The 20,082-nt window shown below is 43.0% G+C and overlaps 1 protein-coding gene across 1 annotated transcript; it reads left to right on the top strand.

Annotated features, from left to right (window-relative positions):
* The first annotated feature begins 7,962 nt into the window (after positions 1-7,962).
* On the top strand, positions 7,963-18,353 carry LOC142380488 (uncharacterized). The gene is made up of 3 exons (XM_075466380.1): positions 7,963-8,014; positions 10,907-12,064; positions 14,406-18,353. Exons 1-3 carry the CDS (start codon positions 7,963-7,965, stop codon positions 14,810-14,812), a joined length of 1,617 nt encoding a protein of 538 aa, XP_075322495.1. The 3' UTR covers positions 14,813-18,353.
* Positions 18,354-20,082: the final 1,729 nt, after the last annotated feature.

Raw genomic sequence — 20,082 nt, 5'->3', positions numbered from 1 at the left:
TGTGTTTGTCCTCGGTGAAATTCTGCAAGAATAAAGACTGAATGATGTCACTTTTTTATCACAGAAGCCCCTTTTTAAAAGGATCCGCATGTTTGTTTTAATAGCTGTGAAATACGACGAGTTTAATGTCCCAAAAATATCACATTTTCAAACCGTGAGCTTTCTTTGGGGCCCAACTTTTCCATCAAAGTTCCCAAATATCCCAAATATCCCAAATATCCGTAACTATCTGAAATATCCGTAAATATTCCAAATATCCGTAAATATCTGTAAATATCTGAAATATCCGTAAATATTCTAAATATCCGTAAATATCCGTAAATATCTGAAATATCCGTAAATATTCTAAATATCCGTAAATATCCGTAAATATCTCAAATATCCGTAAATATTCCAAATATCTGTAAATATCTGTAAATATCTGAAATATCCGTAAATATTCTAAATATCCGTAAATATCTGAAATATCCGTAAATATTCCAAATATCCGTAAATATCCGTAAATATCCTAAATATCCTAAATATCCGTAAATATCCGTAAATATCTGTAAATATTCGTAAATATCCGAAATATCCGTAAATATCCGTAAATATCTGTAAATATCTGTAAATATCTGTAAATATCCGTAAATATTCCAAATATCCGTAAATATCCGTAAATAACTGTAAATAACTGTAAATAACTGAAACATCTGTAAATATCCATAAATCTCCGTAAATCTGCGTAAATCCAGGACTATCTGCTCTAAAACAACACACAGAGAACTCCTGCATGATGTAATCTACACTCAGATTAAAGATCAGAGACACACATTCAGATTATTAAAGGAAAAAAACACCTTTCTGTACTTGTGAGGACCTTCTGTGATGAAACTGTGAGAAATGACTGTGAAATATTGTCTGAATAAGTTAACATATCAGCACACTGTTACTGGTCCTGATTCGGGGGGAAATGCCCTTTTTCTTGGAAACTCTTGCTCTGACAGTCAGTTAGATAACAGCAGTTACACAACTGCAGCCAGAAAAGATAAAAGCTTTGTTGGAGGTGGAGGATTACGTTCTCTGTGTTCGTTGTTTCCTGCTGCGATCTGCAACCATCATTTAATCCGGTCCAAGTTACATAATATCTCATAAATCTTGTAATGTTGCTGCTTCAATCGGTTTTATAACATCTTCACTTTCAGGACGTCAGTGAATGATGATTATTAATCAATGTTTTAAAGATCCATCCATCAACTTCCTCTCCTCCCCCTGGATGGTGTGGCTCCTCCCCCTGGATGGTGGAGCTCCTCCCTCAGGATGATGGAGCTCCTCCCCCTGGATGGAGGAGCTCCTCTCCCTGGATGGTGGAGCTCCTCCCCCTGGATGGTGTGGCTCCTCCCCCTGGATGGTGGAGCTCCTCCCTCAGGATGGAGGAGCTCCTCCCCCTGGATGGTGGAGCTCCTTCCCCTGGATGGAGGAGCTCCTCCCCCTGGATGGTGTGGCTCCTCCCCCTGGATGGTGGGGTTCCTCCCCCTGGATGGTGTGGCTCCTCCCCCTGGATGGTGGAGCTCCTCCCCCTGGATGGTGTGGCTCCTCCCCCTGGATGGTGGAGCTCCTCCCTCAGGATGGAGGAGCTCCTCCCCCTGGATGGTGGAGCTCCTTCCCCTGGATGGAGGAGCTCCTCCCCCTGGATGGTGTGGCTCCTCCCCCTGGATGGTGGGTTCCTCCCCCTAGATGGTGTGGCTCCTCCCCCTGGATGGTGGGGTTCCTCCCCCTGGATGGTGGAACTCCTCCCCCTGGATGGTGGGGTTCCTCCCCCTGGATGGTGTGGCTCCTCCCCCTGGATGGTGGGGTTCCTCCCCCTGGATGGTGAAACTCCTCCCCCTGGATGGTGGGGTTCCTCCCCCTGGATGGTGTGGCTCCTCCCCCTGGATGGTGGAGCTCCTCCCCCTGGATGGTGTGGCTCCTCCCCCTGGATGGTGGAGCTCCTCCCTCAGGATGGTGGAGCTCCTTCCCCTGGATGGAGGAGCTCCTCCCCCTGGATGGTGTGGCTCCTCCCCCTGGATGGTGTGGCTCCTCCCCCTGGATGGTGGAGCTCCTCCCCCTGGATGGTGTGGCTCCTCCCCCTGGATGGAGGAGCTCCTCCCCCTGGATGGTGTGGCTCCTCCCCCTGGATGGTGTGGCTCCTCCCCCTGGATGGTGGGTTCCTCCCCCTGGATGGTGTGGCTCCTCCCCCTGGATGGTGGGGTTCCTCCCCCTGGATGGTGGAGCTCCTCCCCCTGGATGGTGTGGCTCCTCCCCCTGGATGGTGGAGCTCCTCCCTCAGGATGGTGGAGCTCCTTCCCCTGGATGGAGGAGCTCCTCCCCCTGGATGGTGTGGCTCCTCCCCCTGGATGGTGGGTTCCTCCCCCTGGATGGTGTGGCTCCTCCCCCTGGATGGTGGGGTTCCTCCCCCTGGATGGTGGAGCTCCTCCCCCTGGATGGTGTGGCTCCTCCCCCTGGATGGTGGAGCTCCTCCCTCAGGATGGTGGAGCTCCTTCCCCTGGATGGAGGAGCTCCTCCCCCTGGATGGTGTGGCTCCTCCCCCTGGATGGTGTGGCTCCTCCCCCTGGATGGTGGAGCTCCTCCCCCTGGATGGTGTGGCTCCTCCCCCTGGATGGAGGAGCTCCTCCCCCTGGATGGTGTGGCTCCCCCCCCTGGATGGTGTGGCTCCTCCCCCTGGATGGTGGGTTCCTCCCCCTGGATGGTGTGGCTCCTCCCCCTGGATGGTGGGGTTCCTCCCCCTGGATGGTGGAGCTCCTACCTCTGGATGGTGTGGCTCCTCCCCCTGGATGGAGGAGCTCCTCCCCCTGGATGGTGTGGCTCCTCCCCCTGGATGGTGTGGCTCCTCCCCCTGGATGGTGAAACTCCTCCCCCTGGATGGTGGTGTTCCTCCCCCTGGATGGTGTGGCTCCTCCCCCTGGATGGCGTGGCTCCTCCCCCTGGATGGTGGAACTCCTCCCCCTGGATGGTGGGGTTCCTCCCCCTGGATGGTGTGGCTCCTCCCCCTGGATGGTGGGGTTCCTCCCCCTGGATGGTGAAACTCCTCCCCCTGGATGGTGGGGTTCCTCCCCCTGGATGGTGTGGCTCCTCCCCCTGGATGGTGGGGTTCCTCCCCCTGGATGGTGTGGCTCCTCCCCCTGGATGGTGGAGCTACTCCCCCTGGATGGAGGAGCTCCTCCCTCAGGATGATGGAGCTCCCCCCCTGGATGGTGGAGCTCCTCCCCCTGGATGGAGGAGCTCCTCCCTCAGGATGATGGAGCTCCTCTCCCTAGATGGTGGAACTCCTCCCCCTGGATGGTGGAACTCCTCCCCCTGGATGGTAGAGCTCCTCCCCCTGGATGGAGGAGCTTCTCCCTCAGGATGATGGAGCTCCTTCCCCTGGATGATGGAGCTCCTCCCCCTGGATGGAGGAGCTCCTCCCCCTAGATGGAGGAGCTCCTCCCTCAGGATGATGGAGCTCCTCCCCCTGGATGGAGGGGCTCCTCCCTCATCCACAGGATTCCATGTCTGGTGGATTCATCCCTCAGGGTTTGATAAACAGTGGAAACAGCACCATCTGGTGGACATCACGGAAACTACAAATGGCTAAGTCAAATAAAAGCAAACAGGGAATATTAACTCAAAATGAAACACAAATAATGATCAGATCAAAGGCTTCAGTCCAAGGTAAATATGATTATACTAAAGTCTAACAACAGTTCAAACAGCTGAAATAAAACTAAATGGTAAATGCAAATGAACAGAAAAACAAGAGATTCAGCAGGAGCAGCTCAGAGGGAGTGATGCTCAAACTGATTTGACTGTCAAAGTTAAACCAGATGAGCTCAGGAAACAAAGCAGCCAGAAGGAGCAGCCGGGACGCCTTCAGCAGCTTTTCCTGCTGCTTCAACAACTCTTCCCCCTGGATGGTGGGGTTCCTCCCCCTGGATGGTGTGGCTCCTCCCCCTGGATGGTGGAGCTCCTCCCCCTGGATGGAGGAGCTCCTCCCTCAGGATGATGGAGCTCCTCTCCCTGGATGGTGGAGCTCCTCCCCCTGGATGGTGTGGCTCCTCCCCCTGGATGGTGGAACTCCTCCCCCTGGATGGTAGAGCTCCTCCCCCTGGATGGAGGAGCTTCTCCCCCTGGATGGAGGAGCTCCTCCCCCTGGATGGAGGAGCTCCTCCCCCTGGATGGTGGAGCTCCTCCCTCAGGATGATGGAGCTCCTCTCCCTAGATGGTGGAACTCCTCCCCCTGGATGGTGGAACTCCTCCCCCTGGATGGTGGAGCTCCTCCCCCTGGATGGAGGAGCTTCTCCCTCAGGATGATGGAGCTCCTCCCCCTGGATGGAGGAGCTCCTCCCTCAGGATGATGGAGCTCCTCCCCCTGGATGGTGTGGCTCCTCTCCCTGGATGGTAGAGCTCCTCCCCCTGGATGGTAGAGCTCCTCCCCCTGGATGGTGGAACTCCTCCCTCAGGATGGAGGAGCTCCTCCCTCAGGATGATGGAGCTCCTCCCCCTGGATGGTGGAACTCCTCCCCCTAGATGGAGGAGCTCCTCCCTCAGGATGATGGAGCTCCTCCCCCTGGATGGAGGAGCTCCTCCCCCTGGATGGAGGGGCTCCTCTCCCTGGATGGAGGAGCTCCTCCCCCTGGATGGAGGGGCTCCTCCCTCATCCACAGGATTCCATGTCTGGTGAATTCATCCCTCAGGGTTTGATAAACAGTGGAAACAGCACCATCTGGTGGACATCACGGAAACTACAAATGGCTAAGTCAAATAAAAGCAAACAGGGAATATTAACTCAAAATGAAACACAAATAATGATCAGATCAAAGGCTTCAGTCCAAGGTAAATATGATTATACTAAAGTCTAACAACAGTTCAAACAGCTGAAATAAAACTAAATGGTAAATGCAAATGAACAGAAAAACAAGAGATTCAGCAGGAGCAGCTCAGAGGGAGTGATGCTCAAACTGATTTGACTGTCAAAGTTAAACCAAATGAGCTCAGGAAACAAAGCAGCCAGAAGGAGCAGCCGGGACGCCTTCAGCAGCTTTTCCTGCTGCTTCAACAACTGCAGCGTCACTGTCAAACATCAAAACACCCCACGAGTCCCGCCTTCAACGGATAAACCATCGGCAAAGCAACCAGTCATGAACAGGAGGCTGAGAAGGAAAAGAGTGGGAGAGGTCATCACATTTATCAGGGAAAATAAATGGGAAAAACTTTAATATGCAACAGGGTCTGAAGAGAAACTCCCACAGAGACAAAGAAATTAGCCGTTTATTTATTTATTGGTTTTTATTTATTTATTATTATTATTATAAATAAATATTATTATTATTATCATTATTATTATCATGATTATTATTATTATTATTATTATTATTATTATTATATATTATTATTATATTTTTTTTTTAGCCGTTTTAGTTGTAGTTCGTTATCAAATCTGCTTTTGGTGCTGAGGGAAGTGTGAAATCAGCCCTGAGTTTCCATGATTCAGCCTTTAGTTTGCACCACAGAAACAATTGAAATACAAGAAAATATAAAGAAACGAATGGATAAAAAACTCAAATGTTTTCCTCAGCTGGCGTTCAGATGCAGCTTTGCAAACTCTCTCTGGAACTCACCTGAAACCTGAAAGTTCCTATATATTCCTAGCTTCCGCTCACCACCTGTAAGTTGTCCATTCTCAAAATCTTCCTGGCAAAAACATTCTGGAGCTCACCTTTTCCACTTCCCACTGCAGAACCCGAATAACCCCGACCTCATCACCAGCAGCCCCCGAACAGAGACTCTTCACACCAGCTTTGTCTAATAAACTTTATTTACCATCACATACCGCCTGAGAGAGTCCTTGCGTTTGGGTCAAAGTCAATCCATTTTTTATCATGTATTTTTTGTTACACAATACAAAAAGACAATCACCAGTTTTCATAATTACACTTTTTTTTTTTTTTTGCCACAAACCTACTGTCATTTGGACCAACAGTTTTCTTGTTTTCTCAGTTTTCTTTTACATAATAAAGGTTTATTATTGCTATTATATAAATGTGAAGTAATTACTTCTGAATTAATTATATTGAAAAAACAGTTAAAAAAACAGTTTAAAAAACAATTAAAAAACAGTTACTACTTTAAAAAAAAAGTAATTACTTCTGAATTAATTATATTGAAAGGGAAAAAAACAGTGAACTTTTTTCTGGTGTTTAAATGTTTTTATAATTCACGGCTCAAAAATGACCCATAAGACAATCTTTGTACCCTAGTGGTGTACAGCCCACATGGAAACATAAACAAAAATAAAGTCTGACTTTTTCTAATGATGGGGTCCCTTTAGGAAAAGTCATAACATTTCAAGTTGGAAAAAGATATTTTAAGGTATTTTTTCTACAGCTAAACATGGTGGTGGCTCACTTTTGACCTGCAAGACAACAGAAAGGGTTAAGTACCTTCCTCTAGTGTTCTGCTTGAACTTGTTTTCCAGCTTTTTGTTATCTTCTTTTTCGACTGTTTTTGAACAGTCCTCAATAACTCCTCATCCTTCGCCCTCTTTTTGATGTTTAAACATTTTTAATTTGTTTACCTGTTACAGATATTAAATAACTTCTGCATGTGATGAATTAAACTAAAATCAAAGCCGCAGTTTAATAGATTTTTCTTGTTCCAACCAGGAACACTCAGAGCTGCAACGTGACTCATCCCAGCACTCCTTCACAAACCCTTTTCTCATGCAAATGTCTTCCAAATCTGCCTGAGTTTGACTGACAAATGTGCTGTTTTCATAAGGAGAGAAGAAGCAGGGAAACAGTCAGCCAGCTGCTGCCCACCTGAGAAACAGGTAAGACTCATTTCTTCCCTCTCTGTTTTAAACTATTAAATTATGTGTGAAAATCTAAAAATCTAAACTTTAAACCTCTTTATTCATTTCCACCATTATATCACAAAGATTTGTGTTTTTTTTAGTGTTATTAATGTTTTTCACTCAAACAGTTTTTTATATTTTGTGCTAAAATTCACAGAAATTTGACTTTTTTTTAAATTCACTTTAATGAATTTTATCCCATAAAATCAAATTACATTAAAAATGTTGATATAGACATAGATATATCACTATAAAATAAATTTGATTAAATAGAATAATGAACACACATTTGATTAATATTGTTAAATTAGCCTGAATTGATTAACTCTGAACAGAGTCAATTACAAAAATTGGATTAAATTACATTTATTAGGCAAGGCAACGCAAGGCATCTTTTTTTTTTAAACGCATTTCATACCACAGGCAACTCAATGTGCTTTACATAAAGACAAGGCATTTAAAAGAAAAAAAAATAGAATAAAAATTAAAAACACAGTTAAAAGCAATCAAAGAAGAGGGGAAAAAGAAAAATATAAACTCAACCATACGCACACCAAAAGAGAAATGTTTTTAACCTGGATTTAAAAGTGCTTTTAAAACCTGGATTAATTAGATACCTGAATAAAGATTAATTCAATTTATTTGATTAATTATTTACTTTATTTTTGTTATTTTAAGTTAAATAAAAAATAAATCTGTAAGTTATTTACTTAAATTGAATTAAGTTTATTGAAATGATTACATTTAATTTAATCAAATGTATTAGATTCCACCTTCTACAGATAATTAGATGAATTAAATCATAATTATGTTGAATTTAGATCATATTAAATTGTAGGTAAATTGAATTGATTACATCAAACTCAACTGTGTTAATTGAAACTATATTTAACTCAATTTGATTTGATTTATTTGATTTTAACTTAATTAAAAAAAATCATGAGATTCCACGGAAAATAATTTTAAATAAACAGAATAAATGATGAAGTTGATAAAATTCTACACTGAGTTCCGTCTTAGATGATGAATGAGATGATTAATAATAATAAAAGTGATGTTTTTGACGGCTGATTCTGTGTTTTCCCAGAACCATGAGGCCCGGGGCGCCCTTCCTCCTCTTCCTCCTGGCGGCTCTGATCGCAGGTAAGCTCAACAAACCAAATCTGTGCTTCTTTTCATACACAGATGTGTTCCATACACACAGATGTGCTCCATACACACAGATGTGCTCCATACACACAGATGTGCTCCATACACACAGATGTGCTCCATACACACAGATGTGCTCCATACACAGATATGTTCCATACACACAGATGTGTTCCACACACACAGATGTGTTCCATACACACAGATGTGTTCCACACACACAGATGTGTTCCATACACACAGATGTGTTCCACACACACAGATGTGTTCCACACACACAGATGTGTTCCATACACACAGATGTGTTCCATACACACAGATGTGTTTCCGTACAAACAGATGTGTTCCACACACACAGATGTGTTCCACACACACAGATGTGTTCCATACACACAGATGTGTTCCATACACACAGATGTGTTCCATACACACAGATGTGTTCCATACACACAGATGTGTTCCATACACACAGATGTGTTCCATACACAGATTTGTTCCACACACACAGATGTGCTCCATACACAGATTTGTTCCACACACACAGATGTGTTCCATACACAGATGTGCTCCATACACACAGATGTGTTCCATGCACACAGATGTGCTCCATACACACAGATGTGCTCCATACACACAGATGTGTACCATGCACACAGATGTGCTCCATACACACAGATGTGTTCCATAGACACAGATGTGCTCCATACACACAGATGTGTTCCATACACAGATGTGTTCCACACACACAGATGTATTCCATAGACACAGATGTGCTCCATACACACAGATGTGTTCCATACACACAGATGTGTTCCACACACACAGATGTGTTCCATACACACAGATGTGTTCCATACTTACAGATGTGTTCCATACACACAGATGTGTTCCATACACAGATATGTTCCATACACACAGATGTGCTTCACACACAGATATGTTCCATACACACAGATGTGTTCCATACTTACAGATGTGTTCCATACTTACAGATGTGTTCCATAGACACAGATGTGCTCCATACACACAGATGTGTTCCATACACAGATGTGTTCCACACACACAGATGTATTCCATAGACACAGATGTGCTCCATACACACAGATGTGTTCCATACACACAGATGTGTTCCACAGACACAGATGTGTTCCACACACACAGATGTGTTCCATACACACAGATGTGTTCCACACACACAGATGTGTTCCATACACACAGATGTGTTCCATACACACAGATGTGTTCCATACACACAGATGTGTTCCACACACACAGATGTGTTCCATACACAGATATGTTCCATACACACAGATGTGCTTCACACACAGATATGTTCCATACACACAGATGTGTTCCACACACACAGATATGTTCCATACACACAGATGTGTTCCACACACACAGATGTGTTCCATACACACAGATGTGTTCCACACACACAGATGTGTTCCATACACAGATATGTTCCATACACACAGATGTGCTTCACACACAGATATGTTCCATACACACAGATGTGTTCCATACACACAGATGTGTTCCACACACACAGATGTGTTCCATACACAGATATGTTCCATACACACAGATGTGCTTCACACACAGATGTGTTCCACACACACAGATGTGTTCCATACTTACAGATGTGTTCCATACTTACAGATATGTTCCATACACACAGATGTGTTCCATACACACAGATGTGTTCCATACACACAGATGTGCTTCACACACAGATGTGTTCCATACTTACAGATATGTTCCATACACACAGATGTGTTCCATACACACAGATGTGCTTCACACACAGATGTGTTCCACACACACAGATGTGTTCCACACACACAGATGTGTTCCACACACACAGATGTGTTCCACACACACAGATGTGTTCCATACTTACAGATGTGCTCCACACACACAGATGTGTTCCACACACACAGATGTGTTCCATACTTACAGATGTGTTCCACACACACAGATGTGTTCCGTACACACAGATGTATTCCATACACACAGATGTGTTCCATACTTACAGATGTGTTCCGCACACACAGATGTGTTCCACACACACAGATGTGTTCCATACTTACAGATGTGTTCCGCACACACAGATGTATTCCATACACACAGATGTGTTCCATACTTACAGATGTGTTCCGCACACACAGATGTGTTCCACATACACAGATGTGTTCCACACACACAGATGTGTTCCATACACAGATGTGTTCCACACACACAGATGTGTTTCCGTACACACAGATGTGTTCCATACACACAGATGTGCTCCACACACAGATGTGTTCCACACACACAGATGTGTTCCACACACACAGATGTGTTCCATACTTACAGATGTGCTCCACACACACAGATGTGTTCCACACACACAGATGTGTTCCATACTTACAGATGTGTTCCGCACACACAGATGTGTTCCACACACACAGATGTGTTCCATACTTACAGATGTGTTCCGCACACACAGATGTATTCCATACACACAGATGTGTTCCATACACACAGATGTGTTCCACACACACAGATGTGTTCCATACACAGATGTGTTCCACACACACAGATGTGTTTCCGTACACACAGATGTGTTCCATACACACAGATGTGTTCCACACACAGATGTGTTCCATACACAGATGTGTTCCATACACACAGATGTGCTCCACACACAGATGTGTTCCATACACAGATGTGTTCCATACACAGATGTGTTCCACACACACAGATGTGTTCCATACACACAGATGTGCTCCATGTCACATGATTCCAGATTAATCCGACACACAATAATCGGAGGAATGTAACCTGATAAAGAGAAGTGAGGCTTTCCGTCTCTGCTTCAGTATCTTTTATTTCCTGTTCCAGAATCCTCAACGACAGGAAACAAAACTGGCCTGGAATTCATTGTAGTTTTCCCAGAGAACATCGCCTCCTATCATCCTGTTGGACCCCAAAACAAGGTGTGGATCACCGCCTTATTTAATGGGACCACAGTAACACTCGAACCCTCAGGAACACAGGGCCAAGGCATGCAAGCCGGACAGACGCTCAGTTTTAATGCAACAACTGAAGTCAAGAAGTTCAAAAACCCAAATGGAGATTTCAGTCTTTCTGACCAGACCCTCCATATCACCAGCAACAAAAGAGTTGTTGTCCAGGCCTTCAGTTCCAGAAGCAAAAGCATGCAGACAACTCTGGTTATACCTACTGACAAACTCAGCATGAAGTATTTCATCCCTCCAGAACCCACCGTCTCTGAAGCTGCCGGCACTGCCAGCGTCTCTGCTACAGATATCAATGAAAGAAGTCCGTTCAGCCTCCTCATCGTCAACATTAATGAAGAAAACTCGGTGACCGTTGGAGATGGAGCAGAGAGAAAGGAGGTCAGTCTTCAGCCCAAACAGGTGGCTCAGATCTGGCTGCAGAAGACGAAGGCTTTGCGGGTTGTTGAAGCAGAAAAGCCGGTGGCGGTCCTCTTCGGTCACCCTTGTGCTGTCAGACGCAGCTGCAGCTGCGGGCTGCTGTACGTCATGCTGCAGCCAGCCAGCGCCCAGAAGCTCCAGTTCCCCATCCCTCCGGGTCTGACTGCAGACGCCGAGGACAAAACACTCCTCCTTCTGTCAGAGACGGGATCCGGCAGAGTGGAAGCCCTGAACCCGGGGTCGGCCGTGGCTGAGACGTCGGGCGCAGCCTACCTCTATCGTCCGGGTTTACTCCTCGCTCTGATCCCGCGGACGGGCTTCGCCAGCTGCTATGTGCTCGCCAGAGTCTCAGAGCTGGTTAGTCAGGCCGTCATCGTGGTCCACAAAGACTCCAAAGACGGGATTCACATCGGGAGGGAGCCTCTGAATGGGGCAGACTGGCGGGATCTGAAGGGGACGGAGTACGTCTCAGCAGTCCTCATGTTGAGGTCGAACACGACTGTCATCTGGCACGCTTCCTCCAAGATGGGCGTCTACTTCCTGGGGAAAAAGAACGGCAGTCTCTTTGGGAACCCGGCATCGATCATCAGTCCAACCCCAGGTAAGGAGTTCAGTCTGCGAAATACAGGGTGTGTAATCACATCTGTTTGAGTAGAATATAGTGAAACCTTAATGTCCCAAACATTTATCTAAAAAGACAACAGCAGAGAGAAGAAAGACCTGCATGCTCCTCCCTGATGGAAGGGAGGAGGCCTTTCAGGGGGCTCGCCATGAAAAGAAGGACTGAATTTAGTCAATTTACACTTACTTTTGAGGCTTTGCCCCCAAACCAACAGACAAAGTAAGAACAGACCCACAAAAATCAGAATAAAACGCTGTTTTCTGCATCAAAACTTTACAAAAAAACTAAAAGCTGCTGGTTTACTCTTCCTGCCTCGTCCTGAACGTGGAGGAAGAAGGATCGATCAGTGACACCAGCCAACAAACTCACCGAGGTCGGGACCAATTTCACCGTGTAGAACTTACCATCACAGACAAATGCTGATCTGTGGTCGCTCTAACATTTATTATGGGTGCATATTACTCCTGTGCTGGGCTATTATTCTTCCGTTTCCGTCATGAATTTCGGTTTGCAGCGATGGTCCGACCGGCATAAAAAGCTCACCGCTGCGTGCGCATCGACCTCGATCGGTGTGCTATGATGTTTGGCTCTCATAAGTCAAAAGGAATTCCGGCAAAATGGGAAAAAGTGGGAAAATTGTGGATGGGAAAATGCATTGAAAAGCACTTAACGAGGCCATAGTGAAAATGCCATAAAATCTGTATTTTAAACAGGACCCTAATAAAAATGACATAACGGTCTTCAGCAGACTTGTATTATGGGTAATCAATTGAAAAGCACTTAAAGGGGAACTCCGGTGTTTTCAACATTAAGCCTCTTTTCTGAGTCGTCTCAGAAACAAAACCTGCGTTAATGCGCGATAAAATATTTATCGGCGTTAAATAACTAACGAGTTAACTTGCGCAGCCCTCGTTTTAACGTACGTGCATGAAATGAGAGTTAAAACACAGCAGAGCGGCAGCTTTATGTCTTACTGTCATTCTGATTGACACATTCTGATTATTTTATGAATAATTATGATTACAATTAATTTAATTCCAATTGGCTTGAATTGGACTTTATTATCTAAGTGCCTTGAGATGACATTTGTTGTATTTGGCGCTATATAAATAAAAATGAATTGAATTGAATTGAAATTCAGAGGAAGCAACCGGGCACTTAAAGCAATACTATGTAACATTTCTACCTTAAAATAACAGCTTGAAAAAAATTGTGCGGCTAGAATGAGTTTTAATATTACGATTGGCCTGTCTCCTATGCCCTTCGGGGGTCTGAGTTGGAAAAACTGCGCTATGTAACTTTGCTGGAGCGGCCCGGTGTCACACCGTGGTGAGGTTAAGTTGGGTTTTTGTCTCGTTTCATGTCTTGTTTCGTCATTTCCTGTTTTATTTTGAAAGATTAACTTCCCTCTCGTTCCAGGTCACTTGCCCTTCCTCTCGTGCTCCAGTCTGATTGTGGTATGAGTGATTCCACCTGTTCCCCATTACCCCGCGTCCTTAAGAGTCTGCGTCTCCCCCTGTCTTGTGCCAGTGTGTTGTATCTGTCTCCGTATAGTGCATCATCCTAGCGTTTTGCCAAGCCCGTTTCCGAGTTCCCAGTGGTATTTTTCCTCGTAAGAGTGATTTTGTTTTTCCCAGAGTATGTTTTGATAATATAGAACCTGTAAGAGTTACAGAGTTAATTTTTCTTATAGCCTTTTTGTTTGTAAAATTTTCATAGCATATGTCCTCCGATTTCTAGGAGAGGCTCTTTTTGTTTTCCTCCTCAGTAGGAGTGACATTTAGTTTAAAAGTAAAGTTTCATTCTTTTGTTTTCTCCTCCGCTAGTGGAGTGATTTTGAGTTTTGATAATTTTTATATAGATATACTTCTCCACTTTCGGAAAGTATATTCTTAGAGTAATATTTCATAGCCCATTTAGCTTCTCTCACGAGGAACTGGTCGATCTGCTGCCTCAAATAAAAGTCTTGGAATTAAACCTCCTGCATCTGCGTCCTCCATTCTCTGGTCCTGACACCCGGGAGCTGAGCGGAAGTACTTCGACTTGCTTTCTGGCACACCTACCGCAAAAACAAATAGACCCCTCTCACGCTCCCAGGTACATTTGATTACTCTTACCTTCTCGGTCGACATAGCTTGCACCTTCTGACTCCTCGCCGGTTCGTCAACAAACGTGAAAGTGAAAGTGAAAGGGTGTTGTATTTACGACAGTGTAACCGTACATTACCTCCAAGCCTGTAGGGGGAGCTCCAGAGTGGGCTTTTTGAGAAGTTACATTGTATTGCTTTAAAACAGAGTTTCTTTGTCTTTGCCTCTCTCAGACTTCAGGGGTTGCGCCTTGATCCCGGAGGTGGTGAAAGTCCACGAAGATGCGGGCAGCTGGCAAAAGTCCATCAAAACGTGCGAGCAGCAGGGCCTGGAGCTGGTCAGTTTCCCAAACAAATCCCTCCACCAACAGGTGTGCGACCAGCTTCAGGCTGATGATGGCACCGCGGCGGAGGTGTGGATCGGCATGCGTCGCAGCTCCTACACGGGGGAGTGGTACTGGCTGGATGATGCTCCGGTCCAGCACACCGGCTGGGGGCAGGGGGAGCCCGGGGAGCTGGAGGATGGACAGTGTGTCGTTATGAGCCTGAGACGAAACAAGGGCTGCGAATGGAGGGACGAGGACTGCTGCAAGGCCGTCCGTCCTCTCTGCTACAAGCGCCCGGATCTGCTGCGCGTGTGACCGTCCAAAGGCTTCACCGCGTCCTCATAGCCGGGGGGCCAAAGTCTCAAAAAAGGGTTGGACCTGACATGCTCTGCCATACGTTTTATTTGTGTTTTTTTTTATAGAATAGAATAGAATAGAATAGAATAGAATAGAATAGAAAAGAAAAATACTTTATTTAATCTCCAATGGGGGAAATTCAAATTCGTCAAGTAGCTCAACATTTTTTTTTAAATATTTACAATGATTTAATTAACAACAATAAAACAACAATAATAATTCTACTACTAACTAAAAAATAATAAATGACTAAATGGCAAAATAAACAAATAAATAAAAATCAATCAATCAATTTGAGAAGAACTCAGCAGTCACTGTTATAAAGCCTTATGGCTGTGGGAACAAAGGTTCACTTTGACCCTAAGAAGCAATAATCAGGGGGTCTGCTCTGCCGGAAACATGGCCAAAAAAAATGGTGGCCATTTTAGTGCATGTGGCCTTCATTTTTTGATAGAAAATGTTGGAAAATTACAATTTTCCACAAATCCTCAGTGGCAGGGGCGATTTTAGGACCTGGTCTTTAGGGGGGCCCAGCCCCCCCAGTGCTCACAGAGGCACATTATTTCTCACTAATTGAGGCGAACTAGTAGATTTCTAAATTTTGGAGCCGTATTAGTTTTGCTTTGAGTAGTGTCAGGGATTACTGAGAGCATGAGACAATTATTGAAGATAACTCGACATTTATTTTGGGAAATGTAGAATTCTATGTGTGGAACAGCTAGCTTACGACCAGAACAAAATGCCAAGCCGTAAACAACTCTAGCGGCAAGCAGTCGTGTGAATGTGCCAACCAATCAGAAGAGATGTGCTTGATAAGTGGACTGGTCACAAGCCTCGTTTTGAAGCAGGGTTGCCAGACACACAAGGTTGCCAGATTGGCCAGTCGCACCAAAGTATTGCGCAGGGGCAGAGCAAGTTTTTTGTATAATATAATATTTTAAAAATGTGCTGGGCCAGGGGGTGCCGAGGCACCACTAAAAATACCCTAGCCTCGCCCCTGCTCAGTGGGTTGGGTAAGCTGTCAATAAATGCATTCCAGATGCACAGAACACATGTGGACACAACATCCAATTAAATTAAAACTCTTAAAATACATTTCTACATGATTTTGGCTCAATTTAATGTAAAGAAATCCGGCGTTTTTTCACTTTTTTCCAATATTTTCATCTTTACTTCATTGGCAATCAATTATTCCCCCAAATTATGACATCAGTCAATATGCCATTCTGTTCACCCAACAGTATACGCCTGTATACACAGAAAAAAATAGAAAAATCCAACCAAAATCATTGAATCTGTGATGATTTCACTGCTAGGCCTAGTTGGCGATAGTTGGCGTATCATAAGAGCAGAAAATTCAGATAAAACTAACGGAAAATCAGTCGGGAAGGAAGCGAGGTTGTATGTTTTTTAATTAATGTAATTAATCCTCTGCATCAGGAGGGGTTCATCAGAATATAGATGAAACTAAGGAAGAGGAAGTTTCTGTGAAGCCTTTCAAAACAGCTGAAATATCGGATGAATTTCTCTGTTTATCCGACAGTCGAACATGTAGCACAATGTGTGTTTTTTGAGTGTTCGGTGCCTGAATATCATGATTTAAATGAGAGAATCTGTCCACAAACACCTAAAAACACGAGTCAGGACACACAGACATGACTCTTTACTATTTTTAACGGTTAAAATGGCGAATACCTTTCCAATAATTACTTTTAAACTGAACATATGTTCATGTCTTTTTCTCTAAATCAAATCAAATCAAATCAAATTTATTTGTATAGCACATTTCGTGTACAAACAATTCAAAGTGCTTTACATAAAACAGATAAAGGCAGTTTGAGTCTGGATAAAACTATTAAAAAACATTATTTCATTGTGAGCTTTATCACTAAATGATTTTCAGTGATTTTCTAATCGTAAACAAAAAAAGATTGATTGATCTGGACCCCCTTCTGATCGTCACAATGGTTCAGTCCACCTGCCAGGCTCTCTTGCTGCATTCACTGTACCTCTGGTGTGGGATTCTGCTCTGAAAAAACTGTTTTTATGCTTTAATTTGCAAACAAAACTCTCTGTATGTCTTATTAATATAAAAACTACTGAGCTGAACGTTAACGGAGGAGCACATTTAAACTGAAACTCTCTGAAACACTGAAATCCCTAAGAAGATGAGATTTATTTCTGTTATAAATGGAGAGTTTCCCGCTCTTTAACATTAAACCTTCTAACTATATAAATCTAAGTCATATATTCTGAGCGTAGTTTGGTCATTCTGAAGCTTTATTTCCCTAAAAGCTTTTATTTATAGAGCACAATTCGTACACAAGGTAATTCAAAGTGCTTTACAGCTACATAACATCACAAGAAGGCAATAAAATCATTAAAAAAAATAAAATTAAATGAAATTAAATAAAAATAAAAAATAAAAAAACCATTAAAAATAATCATTAATTAATTAATTTAAAAGTGAAGAGTGTAGATAAAATACTTTCAGGTGTCATATGCACAGATAAATAGAACTGTTAATGTTTTTAAGCTTTGAAAGATGAGTTTCTTCCTCCTAAATGTCTCATGCTGCATTCAAAGCCCCACGGAAATGTGAAGTATGGATTCCTCCGGGTTTGTTTGTTTACTGTAGTTTAGAACAAACAGCAGTTATATAATAAGTGAGAGATTTTACGTGTTCAGCTGCTTTATGAAATGATTCAGGACGTGGAAGAAGTTTGCCCGATCAGCACCTCCTCAAAGGTTCACGCAAAGCTCACAAAGTGTCAGACATGTTGTTACTAGGGCTGGGACTTTAGCGCGTTAATTTCGATTAATTAACTACACACATATTAGCGCGTTAAAAAAAATAACGCATTTTAATCGCACACTATAATTTTTTTTTATTTTTAAATACAGACGGATGGAAGCGTCGACAAGAGCGTGGTTGTTTGCAGATTATGCAACAAGGAATTCGCGTATCACCGCAGCGTATTGTAAAAATTGGCTCAATATCACCTCAACGCTAAACATGTAGCAGCTAGCGTGGAAGCTAACGGGGGCCCAACGCAGCTTAACATCCAAGATTCTATATACTGTGTTTTCATGCATGCTACATTCAGATTCCAAATAGGGATATGTTCTGTGTTTGTTGAAATATTGTTGAAAATGTTAATTTTCTAAAGGATAAAGTATATGCGATTAAAATGCGATTAATTAATTTCAAAGCCTGTAGTTAACGCGATTAAAAATTTTAATCGAGTCACAGCCCTAGTTGTTACGCTTCACTTCTTTACGAATTACATTGGACGTTTTCGAGCTGTTTGGTTTGACAATAATTCTGTTTTATGATAGATTAGATTAAAAAGGAAAAAAATTCTCGACTTTGTTTTGAATAAACTTCCCTTTTCTTCTGGTTTCTGAGGGACGTTGGTGCCAGCAGGGCTGCACGGTGGCCTGTTGGTTGGCTCTGTTATCCCAGAAAGATGGTTCCTGCTGATAAACCGTCACTTTGGGTCCAAACTGCACAAAAACCCGTCAACAAGCCTTTATTGTCCGGCTTCTTCCTGCAGTTTGTTACTGATATTTACAATTACAACCAGAAATGGGGACTCGAGTCGCTGAGACGCTGTGAAGCAGGAGGTTCATTCTGATAGAAAATACTAAGAATATGTTGATAGCATCGACATAAAGAACATAAAACACCAACATGATGCGGAACAGCCTCCTCCAGCATCTGTTTTCTGAAAAAATATGAAGGTTTTAGGCCCAAAAAGGCTGCTTTTATTTTGAAATCTTACAGTCAAACACGTTTCCCTGAGTTTCTAACTCCCCTGACTTCTACATAATGAATATTTTTCCATGCAAAGCATTTCTGATATTTATATCTAAGACCGGTCTAATCTAAAAACACATGTCTTCATGTTGCAGTTCATCAGTTTTCATGATTTATTTTCAAATGAAACATTAGAGGCTGAAGAGTTTCTCTGTTAACTTCCAGAAGAATGAATGTGCAACAAGTTTTACTGTTTTTGGAGCTTCTCAGATTTCCATAACTTTATTCTTTGGTTTGAAGTTCTTTTCCTTTTAGTTTTGGTTTGATTTTTTTAAGCTAGTTTGAAAAAAATATCAGATTTTAGCTTGAAAATGACTAATTATCTTAATGAGGTGGTTTGTTACAGTGCAGATAAATGCTGTTTGATTTTTAGCATTAAATATGTTTTAATGTGTGAAACTAGATGTTTTTTTTATGTTCCACAGACAAAGTTCAACCGAATCATGAATTTATATCAACGTTTCTGATCCTTATTAAAATCACGGACATTTTTAACTGACTTCTCACTGCTGTAATCCAGTAATAATCATCGTTGTTGTAAGAATCTGACGCTGAACTTCCTGTGAAACTGTAATTAATGATTAATAAAGTGGAAAATATCAAAACTCGGCTCCTGCCTGGTTCTTGCAGAGTTTCCGGTCCTGATGTTTCGGTCCCAGTAAAACCTGAAATGTAGATATTGTCCCTATAAAATAGAATTTCCCTCAGCTGTAAAGTTTAATCTTTTATGGCAGTTTTAAACGTGCCGTTTGTTCATCCGCTGCTTCGAAAGCCTTACTGGACTCCTTATCTTTAAATAAGTACAGATCAATCTCCAGGCGGTCCTTTCTATCAAAGGTTCTGGAGAAGGCGGCTGTAACAGCTTCCAGAAACCCAGAAACGGCTCTTATTTTTTATATATTTTTTTTTACTTTGTTTATTGGTAGAATTGTACAACATATACAATTTCATCATCATCAAAATATATATATAATTATTTTTATTTTTTTCTCCCCTTTCCTCTTTCTCTTCCTCCAGTTCACAGTGTATGCCCATACACGACTACAGTTATTTTCCATTATATTTCAACATACCACCATATAAACTTTTTTTTTTTTTTTTTTTTTTTCACAAAGATACACAAATGACACTAGACAGTTGACGCATAGACAAACACATAAGCATACAAGAAAATGGGGCAGAGAGAGAGAGAGAGAGAGGGGGGGGGGGGGGGGGGGACATGACATAGAAAAAAAATTTTTAAAAAAGAAAATGAAAATATTTAGTGGCGTTCCCGTAGGTGTGTGTGTGTGTAGTGTAGGTGTTGTATTGAATAATATGTATGTGCCGATATAGTAAGTTGGTGTGTAGGGGTATACATAAACTTTGTGGACATCTTCATAAAAGTTTTGGTAGCCTATATTGTTAT

Source organism: Odontesthes bonariensis, chromosome 5 (genome assembly GCF_027942865.1).
Source record: "Odontesthes bonariensis isolate fOdoBon6 chromosome 5, fOdoBon6.hap1, whole genome shotgun sequence".
Lineage (NCBI taxonomy): Eukaryota > Metazoa > Chordata > Actinopteri > Atheriniformes > Atherinopsidae > Odontesthes > Odontesthes bonariensis.
Note: the sequence above shows the minus strand (reverse complement) of the source record. Positions and strands in the feature narration are given on the sequence as shown.

What these genes read in the sequence shown, in the direction of transcription:
- LOC142380488 (XM_075466380.1), top strand. Translation starts at nt 7,963, where the DNA reads ATGAGGCCCGGGGCGCCCTTCCTCCTCTTCCTCCTGGCGGCTCTGATC. An exon ending in CCTGGCGGCTCTGATCGCAG is followed by an intron (nt 8,015 to 10,906) that starts GTAAGCTCAACA and finishes TTCCTGTTCCAG; the next exon opens with AATCCTCAACGACAGGAAAC. An exon ending in GATCATCAGTCCAACCCCAG is followed by an intron (nt 12,065 to 14,405) that starts GTAAGGAGTTCA and finishes TGCCTCTCTCAG; the next exon opens with ACTTCAGGGGTTGCGCCTTG.